Source organism: Zootermopsis nevadensis, unplaced genomic scaffold (assembly GCF_977971745.1).
Source record: "Zootermopsis nevadensis isolate Lab colony 2312 unplaced genomic scaffold, Znev_1.0 Znev_ptg000009l, whole genome shotgun sequence".
Taxonomy (NCBI): domain Eukaryota; kingdom Metazoa; phylum Arthropoda; class Insecta; order Blattodea; family Termopsidae; genus Zootermopsis; species Zootermopsis nevadensis.
Window position 1 is genome coordinate 6,132,127 of NW_028259141.1, and position 21,535 is coordinate 6,153,661.

General features: G+C 35.9%; 2 protein-coding genes across 5 annotated transcripts in view; one reads left to right on the top strand and one right to left on the bottom strand.

Annotated features, from left to right (window-relative positions):
* LOC110829337 (uncharacterized) overlaps nt 1-18,525 on the bottom strand; it is a 32,439-nt gene extending 13,914 nt beyond the window's left edge. The window contains exon 1 of one of the 2 annotated variants that reach the window (XM_022062956.2): nt 18,295-18,525. In XM_022062956.2, the coding sequence (XP_021918648.1) occupies nt 18,295-18,393 (99 nt within the window). In that variant the 5' untranslated portion in view covers nt 18,394-18,525. Of the gene's footprint in view, nt 1-2,971; nt 3,103-18,294 lie in introns of those variants that run through there. The other variant, XM_022062957.2, reaches the window with a different exon arrangement.
* Kdm2 (Lysine demethylase 2) overlaps nt 1-21,535 on the top strand; it is a 66,909-nt gene that overhangs the window by 11,809 nt on the left and 33,565 nt on the right. The window contains exons 1-2 of one of the 3 annotated variants that reach the window (XM_087345640.1): nt 3,278-3,428; nt 11,719-12,028. In XM_087345640.1, the coding sequence (XP_087201766.1) occupies nt 12,017-12,028 (12 nt within the window). In that variant the 5' untranslated portion in view covers nt 3,278-3,428; nt 11,719-12,016. Of the gene's footprint in view, nt 1-3,277; nt 3,429-3,460; nt 3,479-11,718; nt 12,029-21,535 lie in introns of those variants that run through there. The other 2 variants (XM_087345641.1, XM_022062948.2) reach the window with 2 other exon arrangements.

Genomic DNA, 21,535 nt, shown 5'->3' on the forward strand with positions numbered 1-21,535 from the left:
TTCTCCGTGGCATCCCAACAATTACTCCATTCACACACAGAAGAAGGCAATGGCAAACCACTTCTGAATCATTTGCCGAGGAAACGGACCTGTCGTCAGACAGGACACTAATAATAATAATAATAATAATAATAATAACTTTTAGCTTGGAAAATTCATATGAGATCCCTGTGAAAATTTCGTGTTACCGAAAATTTTAAGATGAGAGATTTGTAGACCTACACTAAACACCCCCTCTCCCCACACAGGATCATCCCTTTTTCATTGTTTGAGATTGCTGATGCTATCAATACCGTCTACCCCGGTGGCCCCCCCCATGCATAGTATCCGTGTCCATTTACGTCAGTCAGAAAAATGGACACTTTTTCATTTCATATTTCATAACCTGTAAGTAATAACCTTGTACTCTTATTATTACGTTTAAAAAAACACTTGACTGCTATTTATGAATATAAGCACGAAGATGTCTGTCTTCTGCTTGCTCCATTCTCGCCCTGATGATGGATGCAAGAAGTGCTTCTGAAACGTCGGTAAAATTTTACCAGACTACACGTTGCAACAACCCAAAAGACAACCATCTTTTTCTACTCGACGTCGTGAGAACTTTATATTTCACTTAACTTAAGCACTGTAACCGGAAATAGCCTTAGTTTCTATAACATCTGTTTAAAGAGGTATATACTGATTCAAGGTACTTTGGAACAATCTAGTTTGTTGACAGATGTTGCAGTTAGAATTTTAGCGCTTATTAGAAGTAGAAATCGTCTTAAAAATCATGTCAGTGACACAGTGTACAAATATTTGTTATAACATTTAGTGCGAGGTCGAAAGTCGAAAGTCTTGTTGTCGAAGTGTACAGAATAAATAATTAAAGCCATCACATAAGAACGCTAGATGATCTTAGCGGTTATTCAAAATCGATTCTTATTACTGACACCAGCAGAATTGGCGTTGGCCTCATGGACTCGAAGCTCGTAATATTTAATAATTCTCTCCGTACCGCAAAGAAAACACTGTCTCCGTTACCAATATGAATTGGTATACGTTGTTTAGGGAAATAATCGCTGTTCGTATTTGGAATCATACGAGATCTATAAATACAATTTGTGGGCAGAATTTTGAGTTATTTAATGGTTTAACAAATTGTATACCTTATTTACTTTTATTACGATGGGGTGAGACTGTCTCTGTTGAACTACTGTCTCTAATGAGCCAATTACTCATATCTCTAACCTGCCATTAACTCGAAAAACGGGTTCACTTTAAAATATCGATAAACATAGATAATTATCGCCCAGTTCAATTCAGATCAGTAGGACGAAAGGTGTGCTGAGAAAATTAAGTAGTATTTATAGGACTTGTGACATTTTCAGCTGGTACTAATTTTCCACATGAAACAAGTTTGGGCGTGTCAAACGACGAGATAAAAAGACTTGTAAATAAAATTTTACAGCTTCTGATTGTCTGTCCCTCTAGAACAGTGGTATTTAACCTTTTTTGTTCGCGTACCCCCAGATATAATTTCTCTTCAAATTTGTACCCCCAAAGTCATTGGTGTATAATTCAAGTTATACATAGTATATAATCTACATCTAAAATAAATTAAATAAATTACGTTACTGATTATTCAGTGTTTATCATAAAATAATATATATTTTTTAAAAATTTCACGTACCCCCTAGGATGTCTTCGCGTACCCTCAGATATAATTTCTCTTCAACTTTGTACCGCCAAAGTCGTTGGTGTATAATTCAAATTATACGTAGTATATAATCTACATCTAAAATAAATTAAATAAATTACATTACTGATTATTGTGTTTATCATAAAATAATATATATTTTTAAAAATTTCACGTGCCCCCTAAGATGTCTTTGCGTACCCCAGGTTGAATACCACTGATCTAGAGCATTCGTACGCTAGTGGGTTAGCTCTGTTCATTCTTAATTCCTGAATATTCTCTTTTTTTAAATGGCGACGGATAAGAATTTTCCAGTGGCTTCCCACTTCATAATTCACTACATGACTTAGCTTTTCTACTGCTGGCGGGGTTTTTTCCGCTTCGGCTTTATATGGGAAAATTTCAACTATACCCACAATTTTCTTCCATCGTTAGTTCACGAGATAACAATAATTACACAATCAGGATTTAATTAGTTTCTCTGTAGACCTAAGTTTAGGTCCATGTTGATTTAAAACAGCTGTTCTGAAACAAGGGACTTTAGGGGCGAACAGAGCTTCGTCAAATGGAAGACAACGTAAGAATTTTATAAACTATCAAACATGGAATAAATATTGCTCGTTTGAAATTTAAAAAAATGTCAGTGGAATCACGGTTCCGGAAAATTTGACGTAAATACGTCTATACGGAAAGGAAGTTTATATATTGGCTTTATTCTAAATATTTCCTTTATACCCGCTTTACAACTGAGATAAGTTTGATTAAGACTTTGCTTATTTAACTTGAATTAGTTACTCTTAAGATGGGTCTATGGTAGCTGAAATATGTTATAAAATTTGTACATTTTAGAGTATCAACATATCGTGCAAACATATACAAGATTTTGATCTAGTAGTACTACATTGAGGATTTGACATCAACATTAAACCAAACGTTTTCTCCATAAATGTGTCAAAGCTTTGATTTTCCTCCTTCTTTAAAAAATGTTAAAATCTCCTGTCAATATTATCAGCATTGTATTAGGATTTTCTGTGTCTCAAATGACTCAAAATAAGTCTCTTACAATCATCAATATATTCCCTTATACATTCAGCATTAGTTTTTGGTATTTTTTTGGGAACTTTAGGTTCATTATTTAATACTTCTAATTTTTTTACGTTTTCTGTACTGTCTCATATATTCTGCTTTATGGAGTCTTTTAGCTTCAATGTCATCCATCTTGTACATAGTATGACGCAACAAATTAACGCAACAGTAGATTTCTTAATAATTCTTATATAAGATAAGTACCTGTGATATTGTAAAACTTTTTTAACAGCACAAAATTATCTACTCTACGACGCACTTTATCTACAAGCGATTCACAGCTCAGCTCTTTCAGGATTACATTGCTACCGTCAACAATCCGCTTTCGTTATTACGTAGGAAACGTCGAAAGCGGATTGTTGACAACAGCAATGTAACACAACAATGCAGAGTAAACAGATGACGTTTCCTAGGTAACATAATAATGAATACAAGCTGAGCGTTGTTGTCAGTCCATATTTACAAATTGTTGATATTTCCTAGGTAACCGTCTTACACATTTTTCGTAACACTTTTTTGAGGAATGACCCTTGAATATAGACGTATTTACGTCAAAAAATATTTGTGCACCGTATTTTTGAAATGTATTATTACATATATTTTGAGATAAAAATTAAGCCATCAGTGGAAGGGTACGTGGTTCGACTCCTGATACCAAAAGGTGCGTAATTTCGTCCAGACGGCGAATTCCGGGTCGGGGAACAGGCAACCGTAAGTTTGTTCGGCTTTTGCTCTGTCACTGCGTTACGTCTACGTAAAAGCCGGTTCAATATAAGTAAAAAAAATCTTGATTAATTAAAATATTTAAAAACTAGTTTAAATTTGTTTAAACTATATTTCTTGGTTTAGAACTGTATCAAATTCCCTCTGCAGAGAACTCAGATCGTGTCCCATTGTTCACCTATGGCATTTTTTCACGGTCCACAGAGAGACAGATTGATTTTGTAAGGCTTAATCGATGTAAATAATTGAATCTTGTCGATGTTGGTATTCTTTCTGGGTAACGCCATGTAGGAGGATAGTAAAGTGTCGGTGAATCTTCAAGGTTGATTAACTTCTTGGTCGCCGATTTGTTTTATTAATTGATTACGTTCGATCTTATGCTATTATTCTTTAAGACAAACATTCATAACATTCGAAGGCCTGAATCCGGTTTGTAATTTCTTAGACCTCTTCGACAAGCGAGGATTCTTTCATTGTAATTCTTTCCCTGATACAAGAACTGCCCGTTCAACCACCTTTAATTTTTCCAGGTTTCGAGTTACATGCTTTTATGTGTTGGCTCCACAAAGTTAATTAAAATATGAGATGTTCTTTTCTGTTCACCCGTTTGTGCGTATTTTTTAACTTAGAAAATTCTGAACAGATTTCGATTAAATTTGGTATCGGGAATCTACATTTGCCGCCTGAATTAATTTCAATTCCTGTCGGCCCGAATTAACTGTAGAGCTGAATAATGAGGTAAATAATTATCCGGCAAAATTGAGTGTGGAGAAAATAAAATTATTGTAGTATTACATAAATTTTGATTCACATGTGACTGTGATAAAGAATATTCGAAGCTAAAATGTGTTATTTGCTTGTATAGTGACCTAGTAGCCCTTTTCTGCGTTAACATCTAGAGACGAAACATCTTTGTGGGTTAAGAAGCCGTTCAGTATTTTGAGGTTAAACAAATGTATGTTCAAACACTGAACAACTACATGAAGGAATCGAAACTCAGACTGATATTGTTTATTTTTTTAATTTTAATGGAAAGTGTGGTGAGATTGAACACCTTGAAGGAGCCAGACGAAAACTTAAGACTTTTAGGTTCCAATAAGACATTGACTATGATAACTTTATGTTACACTTTGATGTGTAAAGTTAATATTTTTCCGTCCCTGAGAATCCTTACCGCACAATGAAAAGATACCTATAGCAATGTAAATTTACGATATTAAACAAATTTAAGCCCTCTGAATCAAACTTTGCAAAGCTTTCTTCATACGAGGAAAATTCCAATGTTCATTTCATTCAACAAACGTAAACATTAAATGCACCAGCTATAAGAGGCAATTGTCCCAGAGACGCCACTGCGCAAACGCTAAGAGTCTACACCTGTCCATTTGTTTGCCAATCGTTTAATGCATGAAGCGAGCGATTATCATACAACAGTACGGTGCTAAATAATTTAAAAGCTGTGTGATGTCATCTTTTCCTGTTTAGAATCTGAATTACAAGAAAGAATAAATTAGTGTTTTTCTTCCTTGTAGTGCATTAACGTTAATATATAAGAGGTTAAAGGTTTATTACACAAGAAATCTCTCCCCCCCCCTCAAAAAATAAACTACGACTTGTGTATATAATTAATATATGATGGCCACGGTGGTCTAGCGGTTACAACGCTGGCCTTGTAATCCTGGGGTCTCGGGTTCGATTCCCGGCGGTGCCCGAATTTATAACTTGTGTTGGGCAAGGCCGTGGTCTAGGCAACACGGAGTTTTCCTCCGGGGCTTCCCCGGTTTCTCCGTGGCATCCTAACAATTACTCCATTCACACACAGAAGAAGGCAATGGCAAACCACTTCTGGATCATCTGCCAAGAACGTATATGAACAGGTCCCAGTCCGGGAAAAGGATGGAAGGATCCTGTTCATATGGACCTGTCGTCAGACAGAACACTAAACAAACCGTGCAATAACGTTAATATATAAGAGGTTAAAGGTTTATTACACAAGAAATCTCTCCCTCCCTCCCTCCCCCCCCCGCAAAAAATAAACTACGACTTGTGTATATAATTACTATATAATTAATATATGCACAGTCTAAATGTGTATAACCAGTATTCAAATTACCAGACATACGTATTAAGCAATAGTACAATTTTACGTATGGAACATCAATTTGCCGATGTTATCTGCCATATTGAAATTAATTTAACTGTAATTGGTTTGGCTTCCCATTGTTTAGTAAGATTAACGTAATATTAACGCTTGTAATGATGGTATTGCCAGTGCCAATTCAGTTGGCGTCTACATTTCGTCTGTGTTCGTTCGGCTAATTACATTTTGATTTATGCAGACGAAAGACCCGGCCAGAAAACATTCTGCATGGTAACGTTCGCTCCATTATCTCAGATAACCTTATTATAAGGACGAGCGTGCATTTCCTGAGAACTTTCTAACAATAAAATTCTATTTCTCCTCTCCCCCCCCCCCTCCGAAATGATTTATCCACAATATTATCTAATTGATTCTCCTCTTTGGTTGTCTTTCGTAACTCTCTCTTCAGCACCAAACATTGTTCTCCTTAATGCAGACAATTTTTTAAACACATCTGTACGTTGAAGATAGATGGAAACAGTTATTTGAAGTTTTAGGTAGAGAACTCTGGACGTGGACATCTTGAACAACGATAGCACAGTCTTAAATTTGAATTTGTATTAATTTATTTTAGCATGGACCGACCCCCACTCTCTGCCTTTGCAAAAACATTTCGTTTTACAGAAAGGGAATTCCCCCGAGAAATACAAATAATATGGTTTATATCTACAATTGAACTCTATGTAGGGACCTGATGCACTCCTTTGCGTAGACAACCTTGTCCTTAAGTCCTGTGTTTTCAAGGACATCTCCCGTATCGTGTTCCTACGTACTAGAGTCTCAATGTTTGACAATTTCATAGCAACGTTTACAAAGCGAGACACACGTTTGCAAATCTTTCGTTAGAAACCTCCCTTCCAACAAAGAATCTCCCATATATGTGAATATATTATAAGTTGTTAATTAAAAAAAATTAAATTTTGTGTTATTTTATCACAAACTTACACGATTGAACACGTTGTTTTTCCTGTTATGTTGGCAAGCATGCAGACTTTCTGCTAACTACGTAAGAAACAGGTCGTTTCACATAGTAAAAGTAAAATACTTCCTGCTTCAAAGTTATTTTATATGCTATAATATTGTTACTAGCTGAGTAAATAAAAATGTATCTTTCTCGATAATTATGGATATAATATTAAAAATTACTGATAAAGAGTGTAGAGGGAATGTCGATTACCGCTCTGCTACTTTAGATGGGACCATTTCTGTCCTCTAAAAACTGTGATCCTGCTTATCTTTTTCCATAAATATCCTTCGTAAACAAAGGCATTAGTCGTAGACTGTGATAACATTACGTCTAGGGTACACGCGTTGGTAAGGCTTGCATATATTTTCAAAACGACTTTTTCGCTATCTGTGTAACACACGATTGTTGGTTAGTTGGTGATTATATTTTTAAATTGCCGTTAGACTGCAGGTAATGTAAAATGCATACGCGTATGTCATGACTTTACACACTTATCTTCTTATTAACAGTGAAAACGAGCGATTTGCATACTAACTTTCCACAAGTTTCACGGACATACGTAAACATTTTCTTTCTTCCCTGCTAATTAAAGGTGTTTATCGTAAACTGAATGTTCACAAAACATAGATTCATAAGTCCTTGACGCTGCACTATAAACTGATCAATAAATACAATGTGTAAGTGACAGTTTTTTTAAAATCACTGTTTTCAATTATCATAACCTCAAATGTGTCAGTAAAATATTATTTACAAATATTATCTTTATTTAAAAATTAATAGAACATTATTTCACGTCTCACCTCCGAAAATACTCAATCAATTCTGATAAAAATTTAGCAGTGAGAATCTGCATTTAATTTTGTTGATCAAAGTTAAATTTGGTTCATAACGGTCACGTAAAAGCCCATCTATGATTTAAAATTTATATTTGATACGGTTTTCGGATTGGTGAACAAAAAATAAAACGCAAGGATAAATAATTTATATACATTCAGCGTTATCTTATAGTGCTCATAACCAGAGGATTTATATTTCAGTAATTAAGTAGGTCTGCTCGTATATTATAAATACATTTTTTCTCCTTTCTAATAAAATAAAAAATTAGAACATACGCACTCAGGGAGTGCCTACAAATATCTGCCAAGTAAAACAAGTCTTTTCGATTTGCAACAGGCATATGTCACGTACAGATAGTGTTAATTAAAGCAATGAGCGATACGCATTTACCCTTTAGTTACTCTGTTAGTAATTACTTTCCTTTCATGGATCAAGAAGATACAATGCTGTAATATTATACAGAATTTATAAAGTTAGTAATTGTAATTAGCTAGACGGTGCAAATTATTCCTTTAAAATATGATATTGACTCATCTGGTTAACAAATCGCAGGAAGTTCATCGCAATGTTCGCCTTCTACCCTTCAGGTGTTTAATATATTTGGTGACTCTAACAACAAATATGCATTCTAATGTAATAATTATATAATACTTTACACAAACGTTTTACAAGTACAGATTTCAAGTACGTTATATGTCAGGTGCAACCTCACACGTTGTCATGTTTGAAATTAACATATAAATATTACAAAGTTAACTGGCTTCATGGAGAGAAATAATTCTTGAATACCTAATAATATGCTCTGTTAGGCAAACAAATTTCCAGCCTTTTATAGAACCAGGCGGTTCATTACCATGCTCACAAAAGGTACCGAAAACATTCCCTATCCTTACCTAAGATACGTTTTTAGTATAAAAGTGTTTCGAGCAGAATCTGTTTTCTATGTTACGTCTGTATAGAAAATTCCACATGTCTGGTTTCCGTGCTTTATTGGTTATAGCGTGATATATGAATAAAAATCTTTTGTGACTCCCAAATGGCGCTACATAACCCAAAAGCGTTGACCTCCATTCCTACTCAGACCGTGCGGAGGCGGTCAGTCGCTGTCCTCTCACCGCGGAGGCCCGACTTCACTCCCAGGTCAGTTAGCGTGGGTTTGTGGTGGATAAAGCGACACTTGAACAGGTTTATCTCCGAGTTCTTCGGTTTTACCCTGTCAGTAACATTCAACCTCTGCTCCAGAATCATGTATCTTCTAGGGGATGGACAAAGTGCCCGTTACAGGCCGTGATTTCACTGAGACAGTCTTACCCCATGAAACATTAAATACACGGCCATACAGAAATACTTGTTATAATGTTGTGCGTATTTCAACTTTATTACTTACGATAAAATTATATAAGGAAGAATTTCCATGACCTCGAATTCAAAAAAGTTTATAGATTGTGGTACTATTTTTTTTAAATTGGTGGACCGAAATAATAACAATATATGAATAATAACCGTGAGAAAAGTGTGTTAAGAGTCACAAGACCGGATATGAAATTCTTTTATCAAGACTGCCGTTTTCTCATAAGATACGTTCACCGCCAAACTCTGTTTTTGCAACAAAACAGTAAGAATCTTCTGAAATTGGCCTACGCTGTGTCTTCTCCGGAATTCAACTTTTTCCACATATGAATTACAACTATTTTGTAGTAGGCTTATATCATTATGTTAACGAAAGGTCTATTTTTCGTGTTAAATGTCCCCCCCTATCGCCATGACATGGTACGTCATCAAATTTGAGAATAAGGGCTCCAGATATGGAAGATAACTGTGAATTTATGGAATAAGCAGTTGTGGATAGCCGACAAGGGGTTCTCAAGTTTGAAGGCTGGACAAATCGTAATCTTAGCTTAGGAGTTTTATAGCATAGTCTTTATAATTTAATTAATATTATTTTTTAAATATTTTTAATTCCATAAATTAATTAACGTCTTGCCTCAGCCCCCATACAGTTCAGATTTGGCACCAAGTGATTTTCATCTGTTCCCTAAGCTCAATGCACTTTTACGGGGACAGCGTTTTGGGTCAGATGAATAAGTGAAGTCTATTGTGAGAAACGTTTTCGTGAACAAAACTCAGTTTTACAAGAATGGATTTGAAAAAGTCAGTTTATCATTGGCGTAAGTGTATTGGAGTAGAAGGCGGCTGTGTATAAAAATAATGTACCGTTTTTAGGAGTAAATTTCAAACTTTGTACATGTTTTTATTTCATTTAAGAATCAATTCCCATTCGTGTTTTCTTAAAGAGGACCCTCCTCCACCCTCGCATTACCGGAAAGTTAAGCATTAAAGTAAAATGCCAGCAGTTAAGTTATAATTTAAAATAAAATTTCAACGGAATCTCCTGCCAATTGCTGCTACGTTCTTACCATGGCGAGACTTATCTAGAATATTTTTTTTTAATCATCTATTGTCATAACGTTAACAGCTTTTCTTTGGTCCGTTATCACTTTTACATCTACGTTTTAATTCCATAAACCTGTCCAAGGTCAATGTCATAAAGAATTTTATAATGGAAATAAATGACACGAGTTGACACGGTAACAGCTAAAGCGAGATTCTCACATCTCTCCCATGCGTGTTACACACCCAGCCCATCCATTCCACCTAGGTGTGATAATCATATACTCGGCATGTCTCATGTTATCATCCATTGCACTATTCAAATTTAGTGATTTTTTTGTAATGTGTCAGGGAATTATGAATAACCATGTATAGTGAACACTGCAAATTATGCAGCTCATTACGTAATTTTACCCAACCTCAAGGAATACATTTTGGAAAAAAAAATTTTTTCGAAAAGATGTAGGATGAAGGAATTAATATAATGAAATAAACGAAAGGAAACCTTGATCGCGGGTTTATTTAAACCTTTAAATTTTAGTTAACAGCATAGGATTGCGTTCCAGGGTCTGACTGTGGGCCTGATTGGTCCTTCACATCCCATCATTGTCGGGGGGAATTCCCCATGGACCTGTAGGTCTATTTATAGTGACGAGAGTATCTGTTGATTTAAACATGTTGTTCCGTGCATTGAGGATCCACAATTAGAACCTTGAAACAAATAAATTGAGTGTGGTTTTGTGATGTTTTTATTATCTGTCTGGCAATTCTCGGAAATAATACCTACAGAATTCGCTTCTACGAACAAAGTATTATTTGCATTTGCATACAGCATCGAATGGAACATCAGCTATTGCATTGCTTATAAAAAATATATAAAGCTGTTTCAGCTCTAGGGGTTATACAACATGGAATGGGAAGGAAGAATGCCATAAAGGCAGCAATTTTAACTCAGAAGGTCGTGGCTGATTTGAAAGTACTGTAACACCGTCTGCGTGAAGCAACTGAGAAAAACCACAGTGAACATAAGTTGCAGTAGTTAGTGCATGATCTGATCTGATCTGATGTTGGTACCTCCGACGTTATAACTCAGAAGACAAATATAACCTTTTTTTAGCAAATCTGTTCCGTCAGAAAACGAAATAACACGATGTGTAACATACTAGCAAGGACGTAAATGTAAATTAGACTCTGTTATTCTCTCTTTGGGTCAGATTTTCTGCACTTTTATCTAAATTAAATTGTGAAATTACTGAACTGATTAATTAGTTTATTTATTTTTTATTTATGACTAATTTTACGACATCAATAATGAATCAAACATTGTCACAAACCTTTAGAGAATCGGCTTATCTCAGATTAAGTGGTCAAGTTTCAAAGACACAAATAAATACGAAACACAAATTAGAATATCATGTTTTTTAGAAATGAGATGAGGATAGAAATACCTCACTTCATACAGAAGAATCCGTTTTGGGAAGCTAAATGTTATTTAGTTAGTCAAGAAATTTATCTTCTTATATGAAACCGAAAGGTGCATTTCCTTCTTCGTAAGAGTCCTCCACTAGTCACTATCCTCAACCACGACAGTTCAGTTACAACCCATCCTTCGTCTTAAATATTAATTTTTTAGAGTCTGTTAACCTCACATCTAAAACTGGGTCTTCCGTGATATTTCTGCCCTTAGATTTACCAACCAGAACTTTGCATGCATTTCTCATGTCATCCTTCCTGGTTTGATCGTCATAATATTTGGCGATAATTCTAAATTATAAAGTTTTCTTCATTTTCCTTTTACTTCTTCACTAATAGGCCCAAATATTTTTCCTGTTCTTAAAGAGTCGATCTCATATAAAACTATAAATTTGACTTATTATATTTTTATATTTCCAGGAATGGACAGAAATGCAGGACTTACAAAGAACAAATCATGAAATGTTCTTTGCATTCGTCTTACCGTAATTACCTGCTTTGATTAACGCAGCAGTTCTGAGTAAAAGACACGAAAGGACATCTGTAGGGCGGAGGTAACATCACCATATCAATGATTTGCTGTTTTTCACTTGGAGTGACGTCTCCCTTATATTCATGGAGCACGTTACAACACCTAACTCTTTGAACGAATGAACGACATAAGGCGACTCTCAGAACAGCCTTCCACAGTGACGCATCTCGTCTCGTGTCGGCCGGAATGGAACAAAAGGTCAGGACCTCCAACAATTTTATCTGTTCGACGGGTAAGGACAAGGTTACATTTCCATTTAAGTCCATTCTGTCATTTACCTTAATAGCAAAATGTACCTTACGGAAATTGTTCTTATGCACTTTCAGTTACAAGTATTTTATAATTCAGAACACATGAAAGACGGTACCCGTAAATCATCCTCACGACATTAATGAGACAGAAAAATTATAGATCACATGATGCATATTACCTTTAAGTTCGTTTAAAGCAGGCATGGCAGCCTTTAAGTAATTTCGGGCCGCATCCATTTTTCAGGCCGTGATATTATATATCAATTAAGTAATTACAAGTAGTTGTACAAAAGTCGAGATTAACTAAAAACATTGATCTTTCATTGACGAAAACATAAAACACCTCGATATCTTATACATCAGATAAATTACAGTTGTCAATTAAGCAATGTTTTTAAAAACTTTAAATCTTTACGTGGACGGGATGACAAGCGATGGTGGTTGCTTATGCCTGGTCTAAAATTTGACGTTGAAAGAAATAAATTTAAATGAGACTTTACGCTGGATTCAAACCCTGTTTTAAAATATGCGTACAGTTTCCTTAAAAGTCATCTATGTACAAATGTACAAATTTTGAACGAAACATTTGTTTGTCACTCTAACACGCTAACAGTTACAACAACGACGAAGTTACGATAACTCTAGATTTCATATAATAAATTTAAAACACTTAGAATATTCATTATTGGAAATTATATCAGAACTGAATAACTTAAATATACATTTATTATTATTAATCATTAGTTCAGCCTCACAATACAGAAAGGAAGTAAGCGTGGAAGATTTTCCCATAACGTCTTATTTAATCGTCATGAGATTGCTTTGATCTGTTTCCTCGACTGATCTTTCCGCCATTGCTAAGACGGAGTAATACACGAAGTCTAAATATAACATCCTGCATATCAGCCAACCTTCTACCTCTTTTTCAGTTTATAATAATTACTCATCATTCTACCGTTCGACATAACCGAGGCAGTTGAAACAGCGTCGTTTCGTAAGTAAAGAATCAATTGGCTCTCGATTCGACATAATCCAGGTAATCAAAACAGCGTCGATAGGCAAATCAAGAATCGACGGGCCCTCAATTCGAGAAAATCGAAGTAAACGAAACAGCGTCGATAGGCAAATCAAGAATCGACGGGCCCTCAATTCGAGAAAATCGAAGTAAACGAAACAGCGTCGATAGGCAAATCAAGAATCGACGGGCCCTCAATTCGAGAAAATCGAAGTAAACGAAACAGCGTCGATAGGCAAATCAAGAATCGACGGGTCCTCAATTCGAGAAAATCGAAGTAAACGAAACAGCGTCGATAGGCAAATCAAGAATCGACGGGCCTTCCATTCGAGAAAATCGAAGAAAACAACCGCTTCGTTAAGGAGATCAAGAATCGATTTTCCGCCAATCAGACGCTTCTATCCCTCCAGTACAAACAGAGCCATGAACCACGGTGTTGTAAAAAGTACTTACACATGCCTGCCAGCCTACACCCATTACAACGCGCCAAATTCATCGCCTGTGAGTCGTAATTACATCTATAGAAACATGAAGAATCATAGCGTGGGTTTGGGGTTTCAACCCGTGATTTGCACGGTTAAATCAGACGTTACAGTCATCTACTACCAGACTGAAGTATTGAGAACTCTTAACACACAACACATTTAACTCAATGGAAAAGAGTGAGTCCTTTTTTAGAAGCTAATAGTCGCTTAGCTGATTAAGGCAACCCCAGTCATTTATGGAAAACGAACATTTATCGTTTTAATAAGATCCCACCACTTGAACTTATCATGAACCACTTAATCCATTTACACTAACATCCTACTCTCTCATCTACGTCTAGGTCTTCCAAATGATTACTTTCCATAGGTTTTCCGACTGAAACTTAATAATATTTACAATATTACTGCAGTGTGACGACTTTTACCTTGGACATGGTGGGAATTTTCCCAGTAGTTCTCACTAGACATAACTCATAAACGGATTTCCCGTTGGTGAGATTTTAGGTTCTCACGGCTGTGACTATGAAGATGAATGTCTTCTGAGACCACACGACGCAACACCCTAGAAGACAGTGTTGAACTTCGGTTCTGGGGTTCCAACGTTTCGGCAAACATTTTAGTTGCCATCTTCAGGGCGAATGTGTGTAATACACACAGCTTATCCTCGGGAGCCGAAGTTGTACTCCACAAGCAAATACGTGAGGACAAGAATTTCAAAAAAAGAATATTCATCTTTGGATTTCCTTTAATTGTATAATAAACTACTATTTTTATATCTAGTCTAAACATGTTTTTACGTGTCTGTACTGATTCTGCTACATACACAGAGTATCTAGATAACAAAGCTGGCTTATGATATATTTTTGAAAACCCCACGCGAACAGCAAATTCTTTAAGACCTTATGGAGAAAATGAGATTGGTAGAACGAAGGATGCACGAAACGTGACACTTAAGGTTTTTAATTAGCGATTAATAATTATGAAAACATTAGTGGAGGCGTTTGTTGGCATGGTATAGGGGTTCCTGGCTGAAAGTTTTAAGAATTATCGAACACAAGGACACTATTCAATTCTAAAAATTTCGAAAAGTACAGTCAAAATACAGTCGGTGTGGTATGATACGTAGTTACTGAGACATTCTGGCTGTTGTGTATTACTCCGCGCGCGCCTGCGCAAGGCGACCGCGAGATCGACGCCACGATGCGCAGATATTACCACAGTAATTTTTCCGTGAATCAAAACCGGTGTAACCAAACCTGCGAAAGTGAAGCGTCTGTCATGCTCATAAAACACCGAGGCGATGAGTTTCTATTACCGTAATTTACATTATGGGCAGATGTCACGTGACCAGACTATTTTTCGTTTGTTTCAAAAGATTCGCGCAGCCACAGATTTCGAAATCAAGAAGTGAGACAGGTAGACGCGGCAATAAATTTGATTTGTAAGACCAGGTTATATCGGTGTTCTTTTCTTGTCCTTGGTTGTAAGAACAGATAACTACGTGTTCACTCCATTAGAAAGCTTTGGCAATGCAAATTCCTGACCTTGTTCAGGAACATTTTATTGCAGACTAAAGCCATTGAATATAATGTAAATTGCATTTCCTTTCCTTGAAAGTTGTGGAGGCCGTCTTGGAAATGGTATAACTATTCGTAGCATAGGTTTCACAGTAATGTGAATGACTTCAGAAGTAGAATATGATAATGTAAATGTTAAGTTGCGTGGGATGTGTAGAGTATTTATAATAAATATCTTGCATTTAATTAATGACTTAAAATAATGGGGGGGGATTGCTGCAGAAATATTTGAGAAGACTCTCCCAGCAAATGCTCATAGAACGAAAAAGAAGGAGAAACTGAAATTACGACGAAAAAGATTTGAACCGGTACATCAGCTAAAACAACGGGACACGCGCAGAAAACTACGAAACCAATGGAGATATTAAACTCTTGAATCTACCAAAATATTATCTTTTTTTTACTTCCTAGAAAGTACCCATGTCTACGATTTCAGCTTTGCTGTCTTCGGAAATATGACATCCAGCGTAAATCCCAGCCACGCTAAATGATGCTTTGTACTGACTGATCAATGGGATATCAGGACGCAAAGTGTATGCCGACAGTCCGCAGACAGTTTTCCGACAATTTTTGTAGTAGTGTACAAGCCCTAGTCTTTATACAGGCGATATGTTTGCTGGAAGGGAAGTAAAACGAATGTTATCGGATAGGGATACACCAACAGCGCAACTGACAAGTGTGATTCATGATTCAGAAGAGATACGAACGTTTATCACCGAACAGGTTAGTCCACAGCGGTTATCAAAATGTGGTTCGCGAACTCTTTTGGTAATTGGCTGAAAAATACGAACTGACAGATCAATATCTACGCGGGGAAACCAAACATATCTTCAGAATTGAACTGTAATATACCGGGTCTACAATTTATGACTTTCGGGGCGTGCGTGTTCTTCCCGCCCATGTCAACAGATCGCCGGCCGACCACGCAATGCAAGCACACCCCGAAAGTCATAAATTGTATACCCGGTATTTGTGGTAAATTTAAATTACTTTCTAAACTCCATTTATTGTTCTACATTACTGTAACAACTCAAATCGCAGATCTATTTCAAACACACTTTATGTTTAACTTGAACTTACTTGTAAAATAATATTGATCCACGAGGTAGTTCTTGGGATAGGAATTAAATATAACAGTACTCGGGTTCCACAAGATTCCACTTTTATAATAAATAATCTTTAGAAATATTCAACACGAAAATGGTTAATGATATCCGAAGACAGCTTACGATGGGGTACGAATGTCCAAGCAGGTATTGAACAAAATTCCTCAAGCGTCGTTTATGGCTTCTGGGTTTTAACGGCGTATAGACGTGTATATAGATTCCAACGTTCGGAGAAACATACTGTCTCCATCTTCGGGGATGAAGCTTCCTGTTTTAATATTTCTATTCGTTCCATTCTTTAATCTTATTCAGTGGTCGTAATTGTATTTACAGACAGAAATTATCTCAGCTCTTGGGCATTAAATTTTGTTTGGAACATTTCATAACTTATGAACTAGGATAATCCACCCTAATTTCCTCCAGCTACATGCATTATCACGAGAACATATCAAAAGAAAAACATCTAAACTAAAGTATGTCTTATTGAATGTTATCGCTTTCCTCAAACCAAGAATTTGTTATTACATATGAATTTCTATTTATGATATGACGATAATTTCTTATTATTATAAGTTGGCCAATTTTGGGTTCTTACGGTGGTGAGTTTCAGAGGTCCTTGCTGCTTGTTGGAAAATGTCTACCAGACTACACGGAGCTACAACCCAGGACACAGCCATATTTTAAGTAGGTCGAGTACGACTCCGATACAACTCATCAGTATTATTGAAATCATTAACTCATACCCAATATTTAGTTGAATTTCCTTGTAAATAGACTTTTTTCTACGATATAACTAAAAATGTAAATCTGTAAGAGCAATATTTTTTTTACAAGAATTCTCGTAGATGTGGCATTATTATAGAAGATTTTCTCGGGATGAATTAACTACGTGGGTATTGAAGGGCGTTTAGCTCGTTGTTTCGCCAAAATCGGGAACCGATACTGTAGGTAAAACGGTGTAAGACTTTTATTTGGGGAAACCCCGTTCGAATCTCGTCTGTACTACCAGGTATCCTGAAACCGTGCATGAAATTCTTTTATCTCACGACAATGCTGGAATATTATCTTAAAGTAAGCCACGAACTTTTTCCGAATTATTTACTCAGATCGATTATCTTAACATGTCATTCGACTTTATACGACGAGAAAAGTCGAAGTAGTGTCGATAAATGGAATAATAATTCGTGAACATTTGTCATGTTATGATTTACTCTCTTGTACTTCCAGTTTGTTTAAAATTAGTTTACATTTGACAGTTGTTTCATTCGAGTCAAATTAATTAAAATTAACTAGGATATCTCGGTTACCAATGTAACTCGGTAAGGATCAGACAACCGTGGTTTGATAAATAATAGTAACTTCGGAATTTTTCTCATCATCACCACGTCCACACCGACTTGCAGGATTATACAGCATTCACACATTATCGAGTAGTGACAGTCGTTACATCAGGTTATAAATGCGGCCAGAGCGTGATGCTAACCTCTCAGCACTATCAACAGCAGACGTTGCAACCAAAATGTGGTTCCTGTGTAGCAGGGATCACCAAATCTTTGATTGAGGGCAACTAGAAGGATGAGAATTCTGATTATTAATGGCCTCGAATATGAATTTGACTGCCTTCTAGGATCCTGCACCGCTCACTCATCGCCCTGATGATGGAGGCAGCAAGCACCTCTAAAACGTCAGTAAACTACCAGACTTATGCGTAATGTACCTTCACGTTAATAAGGGTTTTATGTTTTGCATAGCTTCATCCTTTTAAGTTTTACGACTTAAAACCATGTTTTTTTTCCCTTTAACTCGGTTTCTCCGTGGCATCCCAACAATTACTCCATTCACACACAGAAGAAGGCAATGGCAAACCACTTCTGGATCATCTGCCAAGAACGTATATGAATAGGTCCCAGTCCGAGAAAAGGATGGAAGGATCCTGTTCATATGGACCTGTCGTCAGACAGAACACTAATAATAAAATAATAATAGAATTAAAGAAGTGTCATATAGACAAGAATATATTTTAAACTTACCGCGAAATATTTGTACGCTGCAGCAAATGTCACCGAAAGTTTATCCCAGAATCTGGCCACGATGATGTTCGACGTCGAAACCCGCTGGACTTTGGACATACACGAAGCTCATTGACTTCGACCTACTGCAGCAGCCGAACATTCGGTCCAGCGCTCGATAAACTACGCTACCTCTCCGTAGACCAGCCAACAGACAACTGATTTGGCAGATAGCTGTTCCCTCCTGCTTGCTTCTCAGTGCTACCAGCTTCCACAACGGCGCTGAGACGAACTAACATTTGTTCGGCTCAAAAGTAATGTCCTTACTGCATATGTTTACTTCCTGTCTTTTCTACACCTCTCTCTATCATTGTTTCTGGGAAATCCATTCGTATTTTGATCAAATACAACGAGTTTTAGTATTCCCTCCATTTATTAGAGTTTGCATTTTAGATTTCCTTAACACTTCTGTGTACGCAGGTATTAGAAGCAAGTTAATAATTATACAATACAATCCCAGCTCGTTCTTTGCCGTTGCTTGCAAATTTTCAGTTCGTTAATGCTAACGTCTATGCTGTTTTATAAATAACGTAAAAGGGGGGTGACAATATAATCAGTCCAGCGATTTTCAAAACCATGAGATGACAGCGTAAAACTTCCTTTTAATTATATTAAAACTGCAAGTCTTGCGGAAAAAGTTTAAAGAACATGAGGGCTGGAAGAAATCGAATTATTAGGACATCCATATTTTATACTCTTAACGAAATATTATTGGGATGAACAAATCAAGATATAAGGAGATAAGAAGTACTTACAAAATTATATTTGAAATCTCTGAAGGTAAAACACCACTCGTAACACTTCGGCGTAGGTGCAAGGATAGTAGTGAAATGGATTTTAGGGGAATAGGTTTGGAGTTTATGGATTGCATTCATGTGGCTCAGGACAGGAGCCAGTAGTGGGCTCTTGTGAACACACTAATGAACTTTTAGATTTTCATAAAATGAGTGTTTATTGCCTAGCTGAGCTAGGTTTAATGGTTAAATACCACTTAAATATAACTTTCCGTGAATTGGTAATGACTCAGATATGTTCGCATGCTTCTCGTATTCATCCTGAGAAACTCAACCTGTGTGTATCTGGGTTAAACTTCTCGTCTCTCCCCACCTTGGCCCCGCAGGGCATGTCGGCGACTGTGGTTAATAATCCTTACGCAATGCGAGTTCAGTTCCAACGCTGTGTAGGTCAACAGCTTATTGCAGAAAGATTCAAGCCAAAAGCTGTTGATCGTGATCAGATCTGTAATGTTTTGTACTATCGCTCGTACCTGAGAAAATCGATATGGCTGCGAGCACACAGTTGAATCGATTCTAGATTAGTCGAATCTATTCTAGTAGAGTCGAATAAATTAAAATAGAGTCAAATCAATTCTACGTAGAGTCGAATCGATTCTAATGGAACAAAATCGATTCTTTCTGAGTCGATCCTGACTCGAAGTCCTGTATAAATAATCGATAATGTTTATACATAGCTTTTCCATCGTTATCAGCGAGTTATTCGAAGATGCAACTAAATTTTATTGATTATTTCGCTTGAGTACATAGTTGTTTAATATCATTTTACTGCACCAGTAGCTTTGTTCCTATAACTTTCATAAGATAGTGTAGTTGCGTCATATTGTGACTTATTAAATTAAAATTAAATTATTTGGTTATTCCGTCAAATCACAATGTATTTAAAATAAGATAATTAAAATAATTAAAATATCATTCTGTGTTCCATATCGAATAATCGATTTACAATTGGAACAGTTACAACATGTTTCGGTTTTATTAAACCATCATCAGGTGTAAAATTATATTAAATTTAAAACTCAATTACAATTTTTTACAATTTTTCGTAGTGTAGTTTTTTTGGAGGTCGTGTCCAGATATTTTCATATAATGGATCAATTTTATTGTTTGAAGTGATGCTTTTGATGTTTACATCGGTCTGTGAAGTAAATGATTCAAAGAAACATTAATGAATATGGATGAATATAGAAAACAATTAAATAAATAAATAAATAATATTATAAGGAAAGTAAAATAAACGTACCAGAGATGAAATAGTAGACAACACAGTTGTGTCTGGAGATGATCCAGAAGTATTACCGTATCCGATCAAGGTTTATTACTGATTGCGGTTGCTAGTGGGGAGAGTAGGTATAATTTTTGTCGGATGAATCGTAAATCTCTTTATAATTTTAACCAGGATTAGTAATTTATCAATATCCATCTTGAATTGTAGATTCAAATTCGTTGGAACTGACTGACGAAAAATAGAACATTCCGCATGTTTTGAATCGTGAAAACTAAGCTCGACTTGACTGGGCTCGACTTATGCAGTTTGAGAGGTACGTAGGATTTCTACAAATCAATCTACAGTTTATAGGCTATACCTTCGTGAGTCAGATTCAACACGACTCTCTTAGTGAGATTTGAGATGTTAGATTTGAGCTGCTATAGGTATGAATCGGAATTAAATTAACTTTACAAAGTTTAGTATAGACCACAATGCCAAGTTTAATAGAAATCCAACAATTAGTTTCGGAGATAAAATACGTGGACGGGCAAACACTACTTCGTTCCAAATTATACCCCCAACAATGAACGCACAAAAATTTAACATGTATTATTATTATTATTATTATTAGATGCATATGTTCTCATGCATAGGCATATATTCAGATTATTATTTAATTGTAACTTAATAGCTAAAGGACATATATAAATATTAGGTAGGCCTATACTTGAAAACTTAATATGCATTCTTCTAGAATATTATACGTTTTCTCAAACACTGTAATGACTATGACATATAAAAGAATTCCCGTGGCAGTGTTACATAATCTGTTGTAATTCACTCCATTGTGTTACAAATAGTACCTTCTCCGCTTTGTATTACGTAAATATTTGCACTGACTACATACAATAAGGTAACCAAAATTAAATGTAACACAGACGGTACTGTTAAAATGTACAGTTACATTCTGGGAAGAATCTGTAATGTCTATTTAGGTGCATTTCCATAAAACGCTTTCGTACAGCAAAGATAACAGAACTTACAAAGTAATATTTCAACTCGTGATCGACGCTAGCATGTACATTTCTTTCTGGGGGATTCAATACCTTCCTTGCTGTATATTCCATATCCCACATTCATTTTTATACTGACTTCTTAAGTTTTTAGTATTATCTCTCTAAAAAGATGTATATAAAAT